Genomic DNA, 16,382 nt, shown 5'->3' with positions numbered 1-16,382 from the left:
TGGAACGCCGGTGCAGGTGACGGACTGTGGCGTCGGTGCCGTTTGGGAGGAGCTGTCGGTCATGGCGGGTGGTAGCGTTCGTGATCTCAGCTCCAGGGTTTCAAGCGACGGGGTTTGAGTCCCAGCACCTCCACCAATTGAGAAAAGGTTTATTGGCGGCTCCTAATGTAACGGCACAGCAACCGGGAACGGCGAAGCAGCCCGAAGCACTGTCCAAACGGACGCCAGCAATCAACAGCGCGAGCCGAGACGAGCCGCGCGTTGGCAATGCGGCTGTGCCGCGAGGCGCGTCTTCTTCTTCACATGTGCATTGAAATCCCCAACCAGTATGTATGGGTCTGGCAGGGCATCTATAATTCCCTCGAGTTCTGTTCGATGGAGCCGAAAGTTAGGTCGTATGTAGATAGAACAAATGCTAATTAATTTTCCAAACAATAAGGCCCGAACCGCAACGGCCTCAAGAGGCGTTTGAAGTTACAGAGCATGGCATGCAACGGACTTATCAGCTATTATTGCTACACCACCGGAAGAGGTGTCGGCATCTTCACGGTCCTTGCGAAAAATGGCGAATTGCGTCAGAAAGCCTGACTGTGTTGGTTTTAGATGTGTTTCTTGTAAACACAGCACCTTAGGATTAAATTTATGTAACAAATCTTTGATGTCGTCGAGGTTGTGGAGGAGACCTCTAACGTTCCAATGTAATATTGATATATCCATGTTGGTATTAATATGTGCTGTGTGTTTAGGAAAGCGAAGCTACTTTAGGCCCACAGGGCTCTTTCCAGGCCCCGTGATGCGGGTTTTGTCCTTTTTGGCGCGCTCCTGAGAACTGCGCCGAGCCTTTGGCGTCTGCGACGCCAAAGCACTTTGTGATGTATCCATCGCCTGCGACAAGGCGCTGGATGTCCGCTCGCGGTGTCCGCTCGCGGTGTCCGCTCGCGGGTGTTTCGGGCTTCTCTACACGTGCAGAGGCCCTTGAAGCTCTAGAGACGGCAGACCCTGAGGCCTGCTGGCTCTTGCAGGGTGGCGGATCAGCACTAGCTGATGCCGCAGTGGGGGCGAGTGGCGATGCCGCCGTTCCACTCTGCGTGGTCCAAACAGCCGCCGAGTACCGTTGTGGCCGTGCCCCCAGCCGTGCCACTTGGGAAAATGTGGGTCCCTGTGCGATAGAAAGACGCTTTCGCGCTTCTTTGAATGAGATATTTTCTTTTACTTTGAGTGTTGTGATTTCCTTTTCCTTCTTCCATGAAGGACAGGAGCGAGAATAAGCGGCGTGTTCGCCGTCACAGTTTGCACAGTGAAGTGGGTCGTTGCAGTTGTCCGCAGGGTGGTCATGGGACGCGCACTTGGCACAGGTGGTACGACTTCGGCAGCTCTGAGAGCCGTGGCCGAATCTTTGGCATTCGAAACATCGTCGTGGATTTGGTATGTATGGTCTGACATTAATTTTCATATAGCCTGTTTCGATGCTTTCAGGGAGTGTGCTGGTACAAAAGGTAAGGATCAGGTGTTTTGTGGGTATTTCCTTGTCATCTCGGCGGATCTTGATTCGTTGTACATTCGTGACATGCTGCTCCTTCCAGCCCTCTAGCAGCTCTGCCTCAGTCAGTTCTAGAAGGTCCTGCTCTGAAACTACACCTCTTGTGCTGTTGAGGGAACGGTGAGGGGTTACTGAAATTGGGGTTTCACCAAATGAAACAAGATTTGTCGATTTGTCGTGTTGTGTTTTGTCACGAACTTCAAGGAGAAGGTCGCCACTGGCCATTTTAGTAATTTTGTATCCAGGGCCTAGTGTGTCAGTGAGGCACTTCGCAACAACAAATGGAGAAAGCGTTCTTACAGTCTTTTGGTTCGTTTCGGTATGGATGACGTGAAAATGTGGGAAAATATCTTTGCTCTTGGCGAAAAAGTTGAAGGGCTCATCGGTGCGGCCTCTTTTCAAAAGAGGTCGATCAGGTAGCTTTGGGAATGAGCTAGAAGCCATAGAAATTACTGAAATTTCGGCAGCTGTGCCAGCCACCCACCGTGGAGCCCAACACGGGGACGTGACAAGATTCTGTATAAATGCAGCCTGCCAGCGCCAGCAGTACACAGGCACTATAACCTAATGTATATACCCAAGTTTGGATATATTACACACGGTTAACCCTCGCCGCCAGGAAATATGGAAGTGAGAAGAAGGGAAGAGAAGACAGGAAAGATGAAAAGGATAGAGAGCAAGGCGAAGATTTGAGAGGAAGACAGGAAAGGCGACTGCCGATTTCCCCCGGGTGGGTCAGTCCGGGGGTGCCGTCTATGTGAAGCAGAGGCCAAAGAGGTGTGTTGCCTCCACCGGGGGGCCTTAAAGGTCCAAACACCCAGCATCGGCTCAACCTCCAGGATCCCCCTTTCCCCAGACACGGCTAAGCCGCGCACGGCTACACGCGGGAAGGTCCAACCCTCGTGTGCTCTGGTACGTGGTGTCGCAACACACCAAACGCCTGCTGACGCAGACGCCCCTGCGGGGTAATGTTGTGTTACTAGGTTCAAAGTTACTGAAAAGTGGTGAATTACAAATGTATTTTTGAGAACATACCATCCCATGTCAGGGAATAGAGGGGCAGAGCCAATCTAGAGGTCTACACATGAGTATGAATTATGGTAAAGATTGTAATGCGTTGGTGCTTTCTTAATCAGTAGGCACGCATTAGAGTTCAGAGGAAAGTTTTCTGTAGGTCTACCTTAAGGGCGACATCGCGAGTCTCCGCACAACAATTTGTTAGCGTTAAAATCACCGACGAGTATTTAGGGTTCCCGCAGCTGATCAACGAGATTATAAATATGCTTTTCCGAGGTCATAGTTGGGGGTATGCATATAGAACATGAAGTGACCAATTTATTGAAAAGTTCTGCTCGAACTGACACTGTCTCAAGCGCCGTCTGAAGGGCAAAATGCTGACAAGCTACAGACTTGGCTGTGACTATTGGTACACCACTGGACGGTGCGACCGCTTTGTCATGGTCTTTCCGAAAAATGACACATTGCCGGAGAAAGTATGTTTGCGTAGGTTTAGGGTTTTTTCTTGAACACAGCACCTTTGGATGAAATATGTGTAGGATTTTTTAACATCATCGAGGCTGTAGACGAGCCCTCGGATGTTCCAGTGTAATGTTTCTGTTTCCATGTTTTATGTGGCTTATCTGTGTGTTTAAGGAAGAGGTGTTAGCTCTTAGTGCCTTTCCCGGGCGCTGTGATGAGAAATTAGTCTCTTTCGAAGTGGTCAGGAGATCCACGCCACTTATTTGGCGCTAAGGGCGCGCTCGGGATGGGTGCTGTGTCCATTACCTCTTCACAGGCACTAGCCGCGAGCTCTTGCGAATTCGACAAGCAGGGCTCGTCTCAGAGGGCGAGGCCTTTGAAACCACCAGCCCAGAGATCAACCGGCGCTTCTTATGAGAGGGCAGCGCAGCGCTTCCTACAGCCACCCTAGAAGAGGGGCGTGGAGCATCACTGCCGGCACATTGTGTTTGCCGGACAGCCGCCGGAGGCCGCTGTGCCTCTGCCCCTGGGCACACCACTGCGACAAATATGCTTTTTGGCAGGTGTGGTAGCCGCCCGCATCCCTCCTTGAACGAAACGTTTTCCTTGACTTTGATAGTCGATAATTCTTTTCCCATTTTCCAGAATGAACTGAACCACGAGTATACGGCGAGCTCCCCATAACAGTTCACGCAGTGTTCTTTATTATCGCAATCCTCAGATCGGTGTTTTTGGGCACTGCATTTAGTGTAAGTCTGGCGGCCTCGGCATTGCTCTCAACTGTGGCCAAATCTGATAAATGTAGTGCCCAAGATAAGTGAAGCAACGGAGAGGGCTTCGGATGTACGGTCTGACTCGGACTTTATGTACCCAGCCTCAATGGTCACAGGCAGCACACTTGATACGAAAGGAGGTTTGTTTCGATCTTGTTGCCACCGCGCCTAATCTTTATTCTGTGTACATTGGTCACATTTTGATCACTCCAGCCCTCCAATACTTCAGATTCAATCAGGTCCATGAGATCATCGTTGGAAACGTATCCGGTGGTGATGTTCATAGTGCGGTGCAGTTTGACTTTCACTGGGAGATTCCTGAAATACTCTAGATTAGAGAGAATTTCGTGTTTATTTCGCGAAGTTGTATAAGGAGATCACCGCTTCCCAATATAGAGGCTTTATACCGTTGGCCAAAAGTTCTTCAGTGCTTTTGCAACCAGAAAAAGCAATATCCTTCTCGTTGTCTTTTCGTTTTATCAAAATGTATTACAAGAAATCGTGAAAAATTGTCACTATTTCGGGCAAGAAACTCAACAACAGAGAGTGGGGAGAATTAATTTCCCTATGTAAACGAAAACTGTTCGGCCCCAATGCCAGCTACCGACCAAGTAGCCGAAGTAGGGGATGCTGCAGGACCTGCAAAGTAATGGCCCTGCAAACGCCAGTGGTACGTCACTACTAGAATAACCAAATATGATATACCAAGGTTGGCTACCCACAGAAGGTTAACCCTTGCAGCCCGGAAATACTGAGGTGAGAAGGGAATAGAAGACAGACAAGATTAAAATGTGAAAGAGAAAGACTAAGATTGCAAAGGTCAGTAGAAGGCGACTGCCGCTTTCCTTTAGGTTGGTCACTCTGAAGGTGCCGTCTATGCCAAACAGAGGCTGAAGGGGCCTGTTGCCTTCACCGGGGGATACAAAGTTCCGAACACCGGGCATTGGCTCAACACCCTGTCTCCTCCTTGCTCCAAACACGGCTAAGCCCCGCACGGCTACAAGTGGGAGGGTGTAACCCTCATGTGCCCTGGTACGCTGTATCCTAAAACAATAAACACCTGCTGACGCAGACAGCTCTGCGGGCGTGATATTGATTGCATTGGAGACAATTATGTTGTCCATGGCGCCGGAATCATAGGAAGGTCTCCGGTAGCGACACGGTAACTCGCCGCACGCCGTTTACAGTTCGCAGACTGCCGGCCTACTGCAGTCTTTAGGGAGACAAATGAGGAGATCTGCCTGCTACATAGATGATTTCCCTGCGAGATTTCCCTTCGGCACAGCGAAGTCGTCATTTCATGGCAGAGGAGAGGTACGGCTATGCTTTGGTATCGCCGGCAGCCTCACTGCCGCTAATCGCTCGCCACCGATATCGTCGCTAGGCCTTTTTTTGCGATAGCAATTATATGGACCCTCGAGTAGCATTTTTTTTCGTTGCTATCGTCGTCGTCGTGATGTTCCGTTTAATGTCCAAGGGCAATAACACCGACTCCGTGCGTCGTATGGCGCACGTGCGAATGGAAGCACGCGAGGGAAGCCGACGATTGCGCCTCAATCAGGCGTGCGCAGAGGAGGAACGCGGAGATCAGACATCGCGTGAAAGGCTGTGGGAGGAAGGGGGGAGGAAGGGGCAGCGGCATTGGGCACCAGCATAAAGTGCGTACTGTGCGAAAGGGGGCAAGGACAACTGACCATCGCGGCTCAATCTCGGGCGCGGAAAGGAGCAGAGCTGGGAGGCAGCTTGGGAATAGCCGGGGGGGGGGGGGAGGGCTATGACAGCCAACAATTGTGTAATTTGAACGGCGGGGAGGGGTAGCACGAGCTGTATCTTTAAAGGGTACGGCAGACGGTTCATACCTTCATGCAGGAGGTGCGCTCGCCACTCCTACGTTGAAAAGAGACTGTATGAAAGTTACTTCACTGACGCAGCCGCGCTTGGTTACACTGGCGTTTCGACAGCAAATGTCCGCGCTCGTTTAGTGTGATGTGTTCATGTTTGCTTGTACGCGCTGACACCAAGCTTTTTAATTCAGTTCGTAAGGGAATGTTTCCAAGTTTATATTGTAGATAAAACTACAATCCTTACCTTACATAGCTGTCTCTTAATTTGCTATCGCAATTGACGTTTCGCCTTTTGGGAAAGACTTCGACGTTTTTTGGTTCGCCTCGAATCTGTAGCTGACGGCGCTTCAGAACGAGCCACGGACACTCCCAAGAAGCAATGTTTTGTTACCGTTGTTGTCGCTTCCCCCTCTCGCAATAGCTTCCCAGGAAGGTATGCTGATATCTGCGGCGCCGCCAGCTGCGATGCCAGCACGGCGACGCCGGTTCGTAGAAGCGTAGCGACGTGCGCTTCCACTTGTCCTCAAAGGTAGAGTGCTCATCATACGTCTACAGGGCTTCGTCCGTGCATCCATTTTCCACGGAGACGTTGATGCTGCGCCAGTCATGTGCTGCTGAATACGCCTATCCCATAGCGCTTTTCCACACGTCACCTCGCACTTGTGGTGTTTCATTTTCTCTGCAGAGATCATTTTGCTGTTTCTTGCTATAAGACCTTATTGGGAAGACGTTTGCTAGGCTCAGTGAGCGTATTTTGCACGTGTAGCATGGTATCTGTCCTGGCACCCATTAACCATGTTGCCATCCGTTTGTTTTGGAATCTTTTTCCGGAAGAGCACCTGCATTACTTCAAACGCGTAATTTTCCAAAAATCACTCGCAAGACCTTCGCTTTAAAGCTCAGAATTTGTTATCCAGGGCTCACCAGTACAATCACACAAACATTTCAATTGACAAGGCTCGAGCAGTGCAATACGCATTCGGGATCATTTTGTGAAGGATGTTTACCTCACTTTATATGCACGCTGCATGCGTCTGACCCGGTTTACAAGTGCCACATTTATTGACACGCTGCATCTCAAGGCTAAAACATCCTTGTATTTTGTGTATGTCTGTGTCGTTATTTATCAAGTGTGTGTTCTAGTAACGTTTTGTCCAATTCCCTATGTGAACGAGCAAAAATAAACATTTTTGCATGGAACCGCTGCTTCCTATGATGTGCAACTGACAAAAGCGGCTCAGAAACAGCAAAGTAACTGCAATATAGAGTGCTCAGCTTGCAATAGTTTTGTAATCTGCATGCGCTGATTCAGGCTTGCTCATTTTTCTGCAAGCTTGGCGGCTTTTCCAGTAAAAAGGTTGAGATGCGCGAGTCCATTACGTCTATTTATGCGGCGTGCTTCAAAATGAAATCACAGAGCTGTTGCGGTCAACTAGAGAAAACATAGATGGACATCTTCGCAACCAAAGGTAAACCAGAATCAAACGCATAGCTATCGAAACTGAAAGAAAAGCCAAAGCCGAGGTAAATTATGCGTCTGGAACCTCGGACGAAAATACTAGTTGGTCTGACAAGACGTCCGGTACGCTGGTAGCAGCGTAGCAACTTGACCGCAGGGCCCCACTAGAGTGTCCGCTCTTTACCTTTGCCATTGGTTGCCGTGCACTGCAGCTGGCAAAATGATCTAAACACTCGTTCGTGCTAAGCGTCTTACAGTTTACATATTTTTTAAATAAAATGAACATTACGCGTCACATTACTTTATAGGACATCATTCTGCCTGGAGTAGAAGCTCCATAACGAATCTTCGTGGCTTCGATTGTGGCGATGAGCCAGTGCAGTGCCGATGCTCCATTCCTTTAGTAACATGAAGTGTTATGTTATGTTTATGTGAGATTGTTATGTTATGTTTATGTTATGTTTATGTTATGTTATGTTTATGTTATGTGTGAGATTGTATGATTAGCATGGTCATTTTCTTTGTTTTGCTATTGTTACCAGACATTGTGAAAGGCACCACGTACCACTGGAAAACCAGTCGGCATTTACACGCTCGCTGGCAGTAATATTAACGGGATAGCGTTAAGGGCCCCGTGTCGCAGTAAGTCCCGGTGTTGGCGGCCGGCGTCGGTGCTCGACATCCCATGATCGAAAATCACCAAATATTCTGTACCGCACTACAGTTCTATTATATTCCATAATTTACAAAATTATACATCGGAATTTTGAGAATGACAGCCCTCAAATAAATGTTAGTTAATTCGGGTTTAACGGCTCAAAAGCGACTAAGGCCATGCTGCGCCAGTCACAGGACAGTACAAGATCCAATGTTAAGGCAGCAACAGCTGCGTTGCCTTAAAGTCGATGTAGATACCCTGCTTCATCTAAAAACTTGTAGAAGTTAGTGAATGGCACTTGTGTATCACCGCGCAATATCAAGGCAGGGTGTAAAGGTTGCAAATGATAAAAATTTTTGAAATGTTTCCGCCTCTGTGTTTCAGTATGCGGAGATGACATAATGATGTCGCTTACAGTAAGCGATTCATGACAGTTCTCACATGTTGGTGGTTTTCCTTTCGAAATAGAAAATTGTCTGTGAGAGGCGTGTGCTCAATTCGAAGTCGACATAACATTACCTTATAGAACCGTTCTTGGTGAATGCATGGTTTCCACTCGCCAAGCAGGCGTTAAGTCATATGTAACTTGTTATTTATGCACGATGTCTATTCTTGTTGTCATTTTGATGCCAGGCCCGTATGAATCGCTCGGATACTGTCTGTGTATGGAAGTATTATGTGAGTTATGTTGTGCGCGCTGGCATGGATGCGCTTCTATCTGCTGCTTCATTCCCTGGTATTCCAACATAGCTTGGGACCCAGCAGAATCGTATGGTTCCTCCGTATTTCTTCTTAAAGTCTATGTTTTAGATATTGCCAAGCAGGGGTTCAGACGCGGAGTTTAGGTTTAGAGCTTTCATGGCATTTAACGAATCAGCAAAGAAAATACCATTCTTCTCCTTGTTGGTAGTCATTTTCTTCACTGCCATTCATATCGCATAAACTTCGGCGCTAACGACTAAGAGAAAATTATTTAGCCGCATGCTATTTTTCGAATTTTTTGTTAAGATCCCGACACCTACGTATTCCTGTGCTTTAGAGCCGTCACTGAAATTCCGTGTAGTTTTTATATTTTCCTTGAATACCTGGGAACTTTTGTATTATAGGTTCTTGTGGAATGTCTTTTTTCGGGGGCAATCTTGGTGGCCTTTCAGCAACCTGCACGGCTTCATGAGGAACATCATAAGTCTGGCAGTATTCTTCGTGTCATAAGATGAGTAGTCGAATCATGTTCGGTTTATTTGTGTAGTGTACTCGTGACTTGCACTGTGTTACAATGTTGTAGCATATATGTTGTGGTGGTGCCCGAATCGCTAACACATAGCAAAGTGTAAGTAGAGCTCTGCTCTACCTACACTATGGTAGCTGGTAGGTTCATGGTAGCTCATGGTAGAGCTACCATGAACTATCATAACCATCATCATAACTGTTATTCACTATCATCACAACTATAATAATGACTCATACCCCCGTGGGCAAGCGAAAATGCAATGGCTCAAAGCCCCGTAAGGCAGAGGCTTCGAACACTCAGCAAAGTGAAGTGAACGGTGCTTACATTCTTTCGAATCACGCATACAGCGTACAGAACAGCACGTCGAAAACTCAGATCAATGTCTGATACCCCAATGAGCAAGCAAATAATGCAATGGCTCATGCTGGAGGCATATTTCTTGTGACGTCACACAGATCCGGCCCAACCACCCGCCCAGCGGCGTAAACGTCGTCATCTTGGGCGCCCAGGATGAACAAGTTACTGCGTGTGTCGAAATGTATGCCGTACAGACGATGGACGGGATCGTGGTGCATACCATCTATATATCGCGGAGTGCATGTTACTGCAATGTCTAATGGTTCATGGCTACTAACTTTGCGTGGGTAAATTGCAGCACCAGTACCCCTCTGCTCATTGCCGGCGATTTGAATATGCATGTATCGCCACCGAGAAGAGCATGGTTTACGCGTTTTGTGGCCGAATAGACCACCAAGCAGCCCACGTGCATTGAGTTCACATTCTCAAAATAGGTGACTGCAGTTGCGATTATGCCGATCAGTGAGTATTATAACGACTACACAGTCATTTGGACCGTCATTGCTAAGAGATCATGACTGATGCAATAAAATCTTTACCAAAACTTGTCTTACCATGCCGTTTAAAGCCCCGCTGGTCATCCGCCTTCGCACAGTTGAATGGGCTTGATTTTTTCCCCTGGCACTTGGAATGAGATCAGAGCGGCAACAATATCATAGGTTGTTCACATCACCGCGACGGTAAAAATGGGCTAGAAACCTCGAACAAGAGATATCGCACTAAAATTGCCTACGTCAAACAATAGTCGTAATCCTACATACATCTCGTCGATAAAAGTGGGATGATGCCACAGACTGCCCCGTTCACTCATTTGGAACTAGACAACTTCCAACACCATCAGCGTAATGCTGTATATTCAGGCACGTGTTGGAAGGGGAAAAACCATGTTAACAAACTACAATTTACGATGTATGTGTTCTATTCGTGACTGCTTGATCATGCGTCGCCCTCATGGCCCACGTTAAACTTCTTGTAGCTCAAGAACCCATAATCACATGACTCGCGTGTGAAACAAGGAAATATTACTTTTTTTCTTTGTGCTTCTCATGCCATTTCACCCGTGGTCTTGCGGAACACTTTGCACGTTCAATTAATAGAACTATTGAAATAACTAATAAGGTATTGCTTTCCTACAGATTAATTATGTCCAGGGTGCACCAACCGACACAATTATCAGTGTCGAGTAGCAGAGCGCAGCTACATAAAGAGTTAGGGCAGGCGCATGTCAACAAAACATACTCTTGTATGATCGTAGCACGCTATGTTATTCCGGTAAGCTCCACAAATCCACTGCTGCTTGTTCGCTTCCAATGCAAATTGTAATGAACTGACGTGGTACATCGTGCAAAATACTTAAAAGAACGCTGGGCGTACGCTGACAAACAGAAGGGCTTTTACAAGATTCATTGGGCTAGCGTTGTATTTGTGGCTCGGACAGAACCATCCTATCTGCGCATACGCCTACCCTCTGCACTTTTACATGGCTCACCGTGGCCTGGCGCCACGAGACGGCCTCTACGGGACAACGCGTACGACGCACAGGGATGAGCAGAACTAAGGTGAACACGCGAGTGTGTGGCCACGCCCCAAGCGCTCTTGTAAAGCGCCAGTGCTATGCAGTCACCGTGGCGGTGAATCGATGCAAGTATACGCATGCGGAGTAATGCCTGAACACATAACATTGTGTCGTCTGTGACCATTTTTGGGCATCTTAAGTCTGGCTTGCATAAAATGAATTCCGCTACAGTAGCACATAGTAGCCACGTGAAAGCCCGCGTTTTGTTTGTGTAGAGCACATGAACGGCCGGTTGTATCACCACCTTGGGCCTTAATGAACTTCTCAGACATGTGGTAACTCTTATCTCGCTCAAAAACCATTTGAACGCTCTCGCTATCACCGCTATTCACGAAATGAACCAAAGGTTCTTTTCTGTTTGAAGAGAAAACAAATTACTGCAGTTCAAATTGTCTATTTGCCGCGGGTTGGGACACCCGCCATCCGTTTACATGCGACGCGCCAACTCAAGCCTGTCTTCGCAATTACCACTCTGCTCCTCCAAGAATTGCTGCTATAGAAGTTCATTTCAGCGGGTGTGGTTCTGCGCGTCAGAACAATGCAGCAGACAACACGTAGCTTACCGCCCATGCGTTGCTGCTACTATGTAGTTACTGCACACGCACAGGTTTACTTCGATGTGCGGCTGCGCTGGCTCAAGTAGCACTCCACTTATCACGTGTTTCGCTAAGCGTGCTCGTCGCTGGACCGGCCGACATTACCGCGCTATCATAAAACGTCCGATAGGTGCACCTGGTCGTTCTGGTTTTAGAAAACATTCATTTTCATTTTATTTTTATTGTTGCTATTATGCAGTCTGCGCAAATATATTTTAAATTTATTTTATCACTAGGCAAAGATTAGTACTGAGGAAATCCCAAACGGTTTTGCTAATACCAAGACTGGCATCACTTAGCCATACGGGGTGAGCACTATTAACTTAATCATATTATATTTCGTTTAACACTATTCAATAAGCTTTTACCTTTACGCATCACTTCATAACGAGTTCATGTGTGAACCCTCAGCGATTTTTCCACGTCGAGATCATTCTTGCAAAGTCAAATGGATCATGTGTCGTTCCCTTGCATTTGATCAGTTATTTACAGCTCGCATCAAGGTAGAGTGGAATAATCTGCCACCGCACGTTGTCACGGAAACAAATGCCTCGAAATTTACAGACGCTCTGCGCTGTACAATTCCACACATAATATATAAAGTTTCACTCTCTGGTTTATAAACTAATTTTTTTCTTCTGCGCCGATAACCAAAGTCTCCATGACGTCGTCATAGTTTGTGCGAATCATTTAAGGTTGCTGAACGTATAAGTATTTTTATTCCTCTGTTTTTTCGTTTCATCTGTGTTTTTACGTTGTCGCACTGTAATTAATTTTATCGCCGTTTTGTTTTTGTGTTGTATTTACATTTATACATTGTTCTTTACCTCACCGATGTAACCTTTACCCTATGTAATACCCTTACTAGAGGGCCTTTAGCGTTATTGTGAAATAAAAAAGAAATGAAAACTTCTCCGGAATTTAAAAAATCTTGTGTGGCAGAGGGGGTATTTATAATCCTTGAGCTGGATTATCGGAAGAGGCAGCAGATACTAGAAAGAGAAATTGAAACACTAATGAACGATTTACTAATTAGCTTTTGAATTTATATTATGGCGCATATTGCAATTTACTTACTGTTACTGTAGTCAATGCGTTTGAAAGACGTATCCACTTGAAGTGAATCGTCAGGTTGAGGGCTGTTCGGAGACACTACCGAACTATGCACACTACGAAGCGCGCCCCTACCGGAAATAGCAGGGTGCACCATCTAGGGAATGGCAATTCTCGCATAGGTGCAACGTATGTTTATTTAGGACGTGTTAGCACAGAGATTAAGATTTGCGCAACGTTAGGTTGGGTTGGGGGAACAACAAGTTGGGGATAACCCGGCAAGAATGATATATTACTAAAGCTCCAGAATTGGGTGCACCAATTATGATGGTCTAGACTCGGAATTCCCGTCGAGAGTATGTGTCGTTTGGCAAACTACTGTAGGGCTGAAATCGCCGGCCTTACACGGCACGTGGCAGCATCCTCGTGCTGCACTGCCATTTCCGGCAGCGGCGCACTCTGTAGAGCACTTAGGCATCCATTTACGAAACTGTGGGACAAAATGCGCAGTCATACCAGTTACTTTGGTGCCGCAGTGCATGAAAGAGCATTTGGAGGCACATATATCCAAACTGGCGCACTTCTGAAGATTCATTCCAAGTGATTACGGCTTGCAAACTTCCAGGCTAAAATTCGTAACCTGCAATATTATTAGGTTCATTGGGTAATTTCTTTGATTGCTTGAAGGAACGTTTGGATTTCTCGTGCAGGAAATGGCCATCTCTCAGAGTGATCCGATTCACGGACGAGAATTGTGTTATCGGCAAAAGGCGATTTTCTTTTTAAATTGTAGAAACACTGAAAATAATCCCTCCACACAACACCGGTATAACATTATTCCATTTACAGTTACTGGTATGTCAATTTCCGCCTTGTGACAAACGTCATCAAATAATAGGACCTACGAAAGAGCAGCAATTAAAAAGTACATAAAGTAGAGGAACACATTGTTCATCTGCATCAAAGAATGCGTAAGTACGCAGAACATGATATGCTATGCCTTAAGCTTACGTTATCTACTCTAACAACAAAGCCGCCTTTCGTCCAGGATACTAAGCAGTTGTCGAATTGATCGTCAAATGGGAGCGCGTAAAACCAATGTTACTGCAGGTATTGTACCTTGCAACACTAAGACTAAGCTCGACTACGTTTTAAGTTCAAAGCTAAGCTGGCGCCCTTAGACGACGAACGAGTGTGTGCCCGTTGCTCGTACACGTGTACCGTAGAATTTGTTTACATATGGAAAAAGATGTCCGCAAGGTGTTGAAGAAAGCTATAGGTCAAAGTAGCTTGCTTATTAGCAGTTGCTACAATGGCCGAGCTCTTAGTTGTGTACCGAAGGCGCCAATGTTGACTGAAGTGCTGTTATGCTATACTGGGCGAAATCTGCCAAACTTTTGTTGCTCTCATTTCTGTATAAATGTTCAAACATACCTGCGATTTCGCTGACGTAAAAAAATATCAGGGGCTCTGAATAACACCAGAAGCAGGCCAGAATCGATCCACACAGGTGGCACAAGGAAAACAAGGACTCGAAGAGCAGGGTAGTTGCTTGGCGAAATGAATGCGATCAATCGGTTGGCTGTTGTGCAGAGGGCGCGCACATGCCGCACCTGTTAGCAGGCGGCCCCTGGTGGCTATTGGCTTCCACCTGGGAATCTTCTTAATGCCAGTTTTTCAACGGCGGTCAGTGTTATGTGGTCTTATCCATGTTAGGTCAGCGGTATATTTCGTTAGTAAAGCAGTCACGACGTCAATATAATAAAAGTGTTCGTGTTTCGTCATTCGTTTGTCCTGAACTTCATGGCCCTTTTGACTACGGCTCAAGTAAGAGTTACCCTGCTGTTATCTTCTGGATTTTGATTTCGGCTTGAATGGATGGGCCACAGTAATGGCTTCTTCCTCCTTGCGAATTCACATAATTTCATGAACGCTACTTTCTCTCGTGGTGGTTGCAATTTACGAAAGTTGAAAACATGCCTGAAAAGGATAAACGAATTCCAGAAGTTGGGAGACACATCCATTTGTGCCGTGACCTTGGGTTCCAGAAAAAAAATTCTCGGATTTTGCGTCCCAAAACCACGATAATGACACGTGTACACCTTTATCGGGTGAAAGGGCGTTTCAGCGCCTAATATATGTCGCTCAGTGCATGACGTGCCTGCATGTATTGGAAGTTTCTCGAGTGTTATCATGGCTCTATCGAAGGCCTGTTGTCACCGAACCTTGCCTAATCTGAGTACATGTATGTGCAACGCGAGTAGTGTACTACTTTCTGCAAGACATGCAAGCAACAGCGATTGCTGTGGAATTTTCGATCACTCATGTACTAAAGCTGACGCGCTTTATGCGCTCATCAGATTTTCGACAGCTGCCGCTGTTTTCTGAGTGTAGCGTGTTTCTCAGGGCACACGTTCGCCTAATGAAAGGCTAGTTTGTGCCTTTAGTTTTGCTGCTCTTTTCACCGTCACTACCACAAGACACCTGGTGCGTGTGTGCTGGCTACGTCGATGCACTGAAAGACCACGAAGCACCGTTATCCAATCCTGAATCCCGAAGAAAGCACCACTGCCACTCAGTTTCATCGAGCCAGCTCAAACTGAAAAATTGCCCCGGAGCAGGGGCAGAGCAGAAGCATCAGCAGAAAGTCAGCAGCAACGATGACAGCAGCGTCGCCATCAACGGTAGGGCTCCAGCAACCCAGGGAGCCACACACCTTCCGTGGTGCTTCATCGAAACGACTTGACACCTGATTGGAGGCATTCGAGAGAGTGTCAGCCTACAAGTGGAACCCTGAAGACAAGTTGCGTCATGTCTATTTTTTGTTGCAAGAGCCCGCCAGGACTTCGAAAATTCAGAGACCGCGTTAACCACGCGGCACCTATTCTGCAGCGACTTCCTGAAGCCTTTCTCAAGCGTCGTTGGAACAGAAAGGGCTGAACTTCTACTGCATGCTTCCCTAACGAGAAGGTCGCGTTATTCACGGAAAAGATAATTCGTCTTTCCAGTCACGACGACTCGCAAAGGTCTCATGAGAATAAATTACGCCTTCTAGTGCGTTGTGTAAAACACGAACTCTTCGCCGGTCTGATGCGCAACCCGCCCAGGCCCGTAACAGAATTTGTCTCAGAAGCAACGACGATTGAGAAGATGTTAAAACTGCACACCAGGTAATTCAATCGCTGCTCAATGCTGCACTCTGTAGAAGTTCAAGCGCTCTGGTGCAAGAACTGGCAAAGACAAGCAGAAATGTGCGTGAGGAACTCCGGAAGAAGTCCCCAACGTTGCAGTCCCATGTTAATGATAATTGTGACGCATTTCGGGAGGAAATGCACCGGTCACAAGGAGTTCCCAAACCACAGCTGAAATCGCCTCAGCCTAAAGCGACGATGTACGCTGCCGTCGCCCATCGTTCCGTTCCCTTCGGCACCCATGCCGGGCCCGGTATCGCCGCACTTCCTTCGTCCACCGCTGTCGCAGCAAGTACGCCAGCCCGTCGCCCCACGCAGCACACTAAAAAAACAAAGAGAGTTCCGGGCGCTCTCTTCGAGAAAGTATCTGCTTGTCCCATATTTCACTCTCTTTTCGAGCGTAGATCTGCCCTCTTTGAGAGAGAGCAGAATAACTCATTCTGACAGCGTACTATTACTCCACCGCAAGGGAGTGCTAGTACTCTTCTGCAGAGTGCTAATACTTTCCCCACAAGCCTAATAGTACTGCCCCATTACCGAGTGCTTCTACTCCTACAAACCGAGTACTTCTACTCCTCCTAACCGAGTGTTTCTACTCCCCAAAACAGAGTGCTTGTACTCCTTC

At 47.1% G+C, this 16,382-nt stretch overlaps 1 protein-coding gene across 4 annotated transcripts in view; it reads right to left on the bottom strand.

The window, feature by feature from the left end:
• The window catches only part of LOC135905312 (uncharacterized), a 112,207-nt gene extending 98,025 nt beyond the window's left edge, over positions 1-14,182 (bottom strand). For 3 of the 4 annotated variants that reach the window (XM_065436335.2, XM_065436336.2, XM_065436338.2), the window contains exons 1-2: positions 14,001-14,182; positions 9,896-9,965 (exon numbers count right to left, since the gene is read on the bottom strand). In XM_065436335.2, coding sequence (XP_065292407.1) covers positions 9,896-9,922 — 27 coding nt within the window. In that variant the 5' untranslated portion in view covers positions 9,923-9,965; positions 14,001-14,182. Of the gene's footprint in view, positions 1-9,895; positions 9,966-14,000 lie in introns of those variants that run through there. The other variant, XM_070536106.1, reaches the window with a different exon arrangement.
• Between the last annotated feature and the right edge of the window lie 2,200 nt (positions 14,183-16,382).

The sequence above is a fragment of the Dermacentor albipictus genome, chromosome 3, assembly GCF_038994185.2.
Source record: "Dermacentor albipictus isolate Rhodes 1998 colony chromosome 3, USDA_Dalb.pri_finalv2, whole genome shotgun sequence".
In the NCBI taxonomy this organism is placed as follows: domain Eukaryota; kingdom Metazoa; phylum Arthropoda; class Arachnida; order Ixodida; family Ixodidae; genus Dermacentor; species Dermacentor albipictus.
This window is presented reverse-complemented; position numbering and strand designations above follow the sequence as displayed.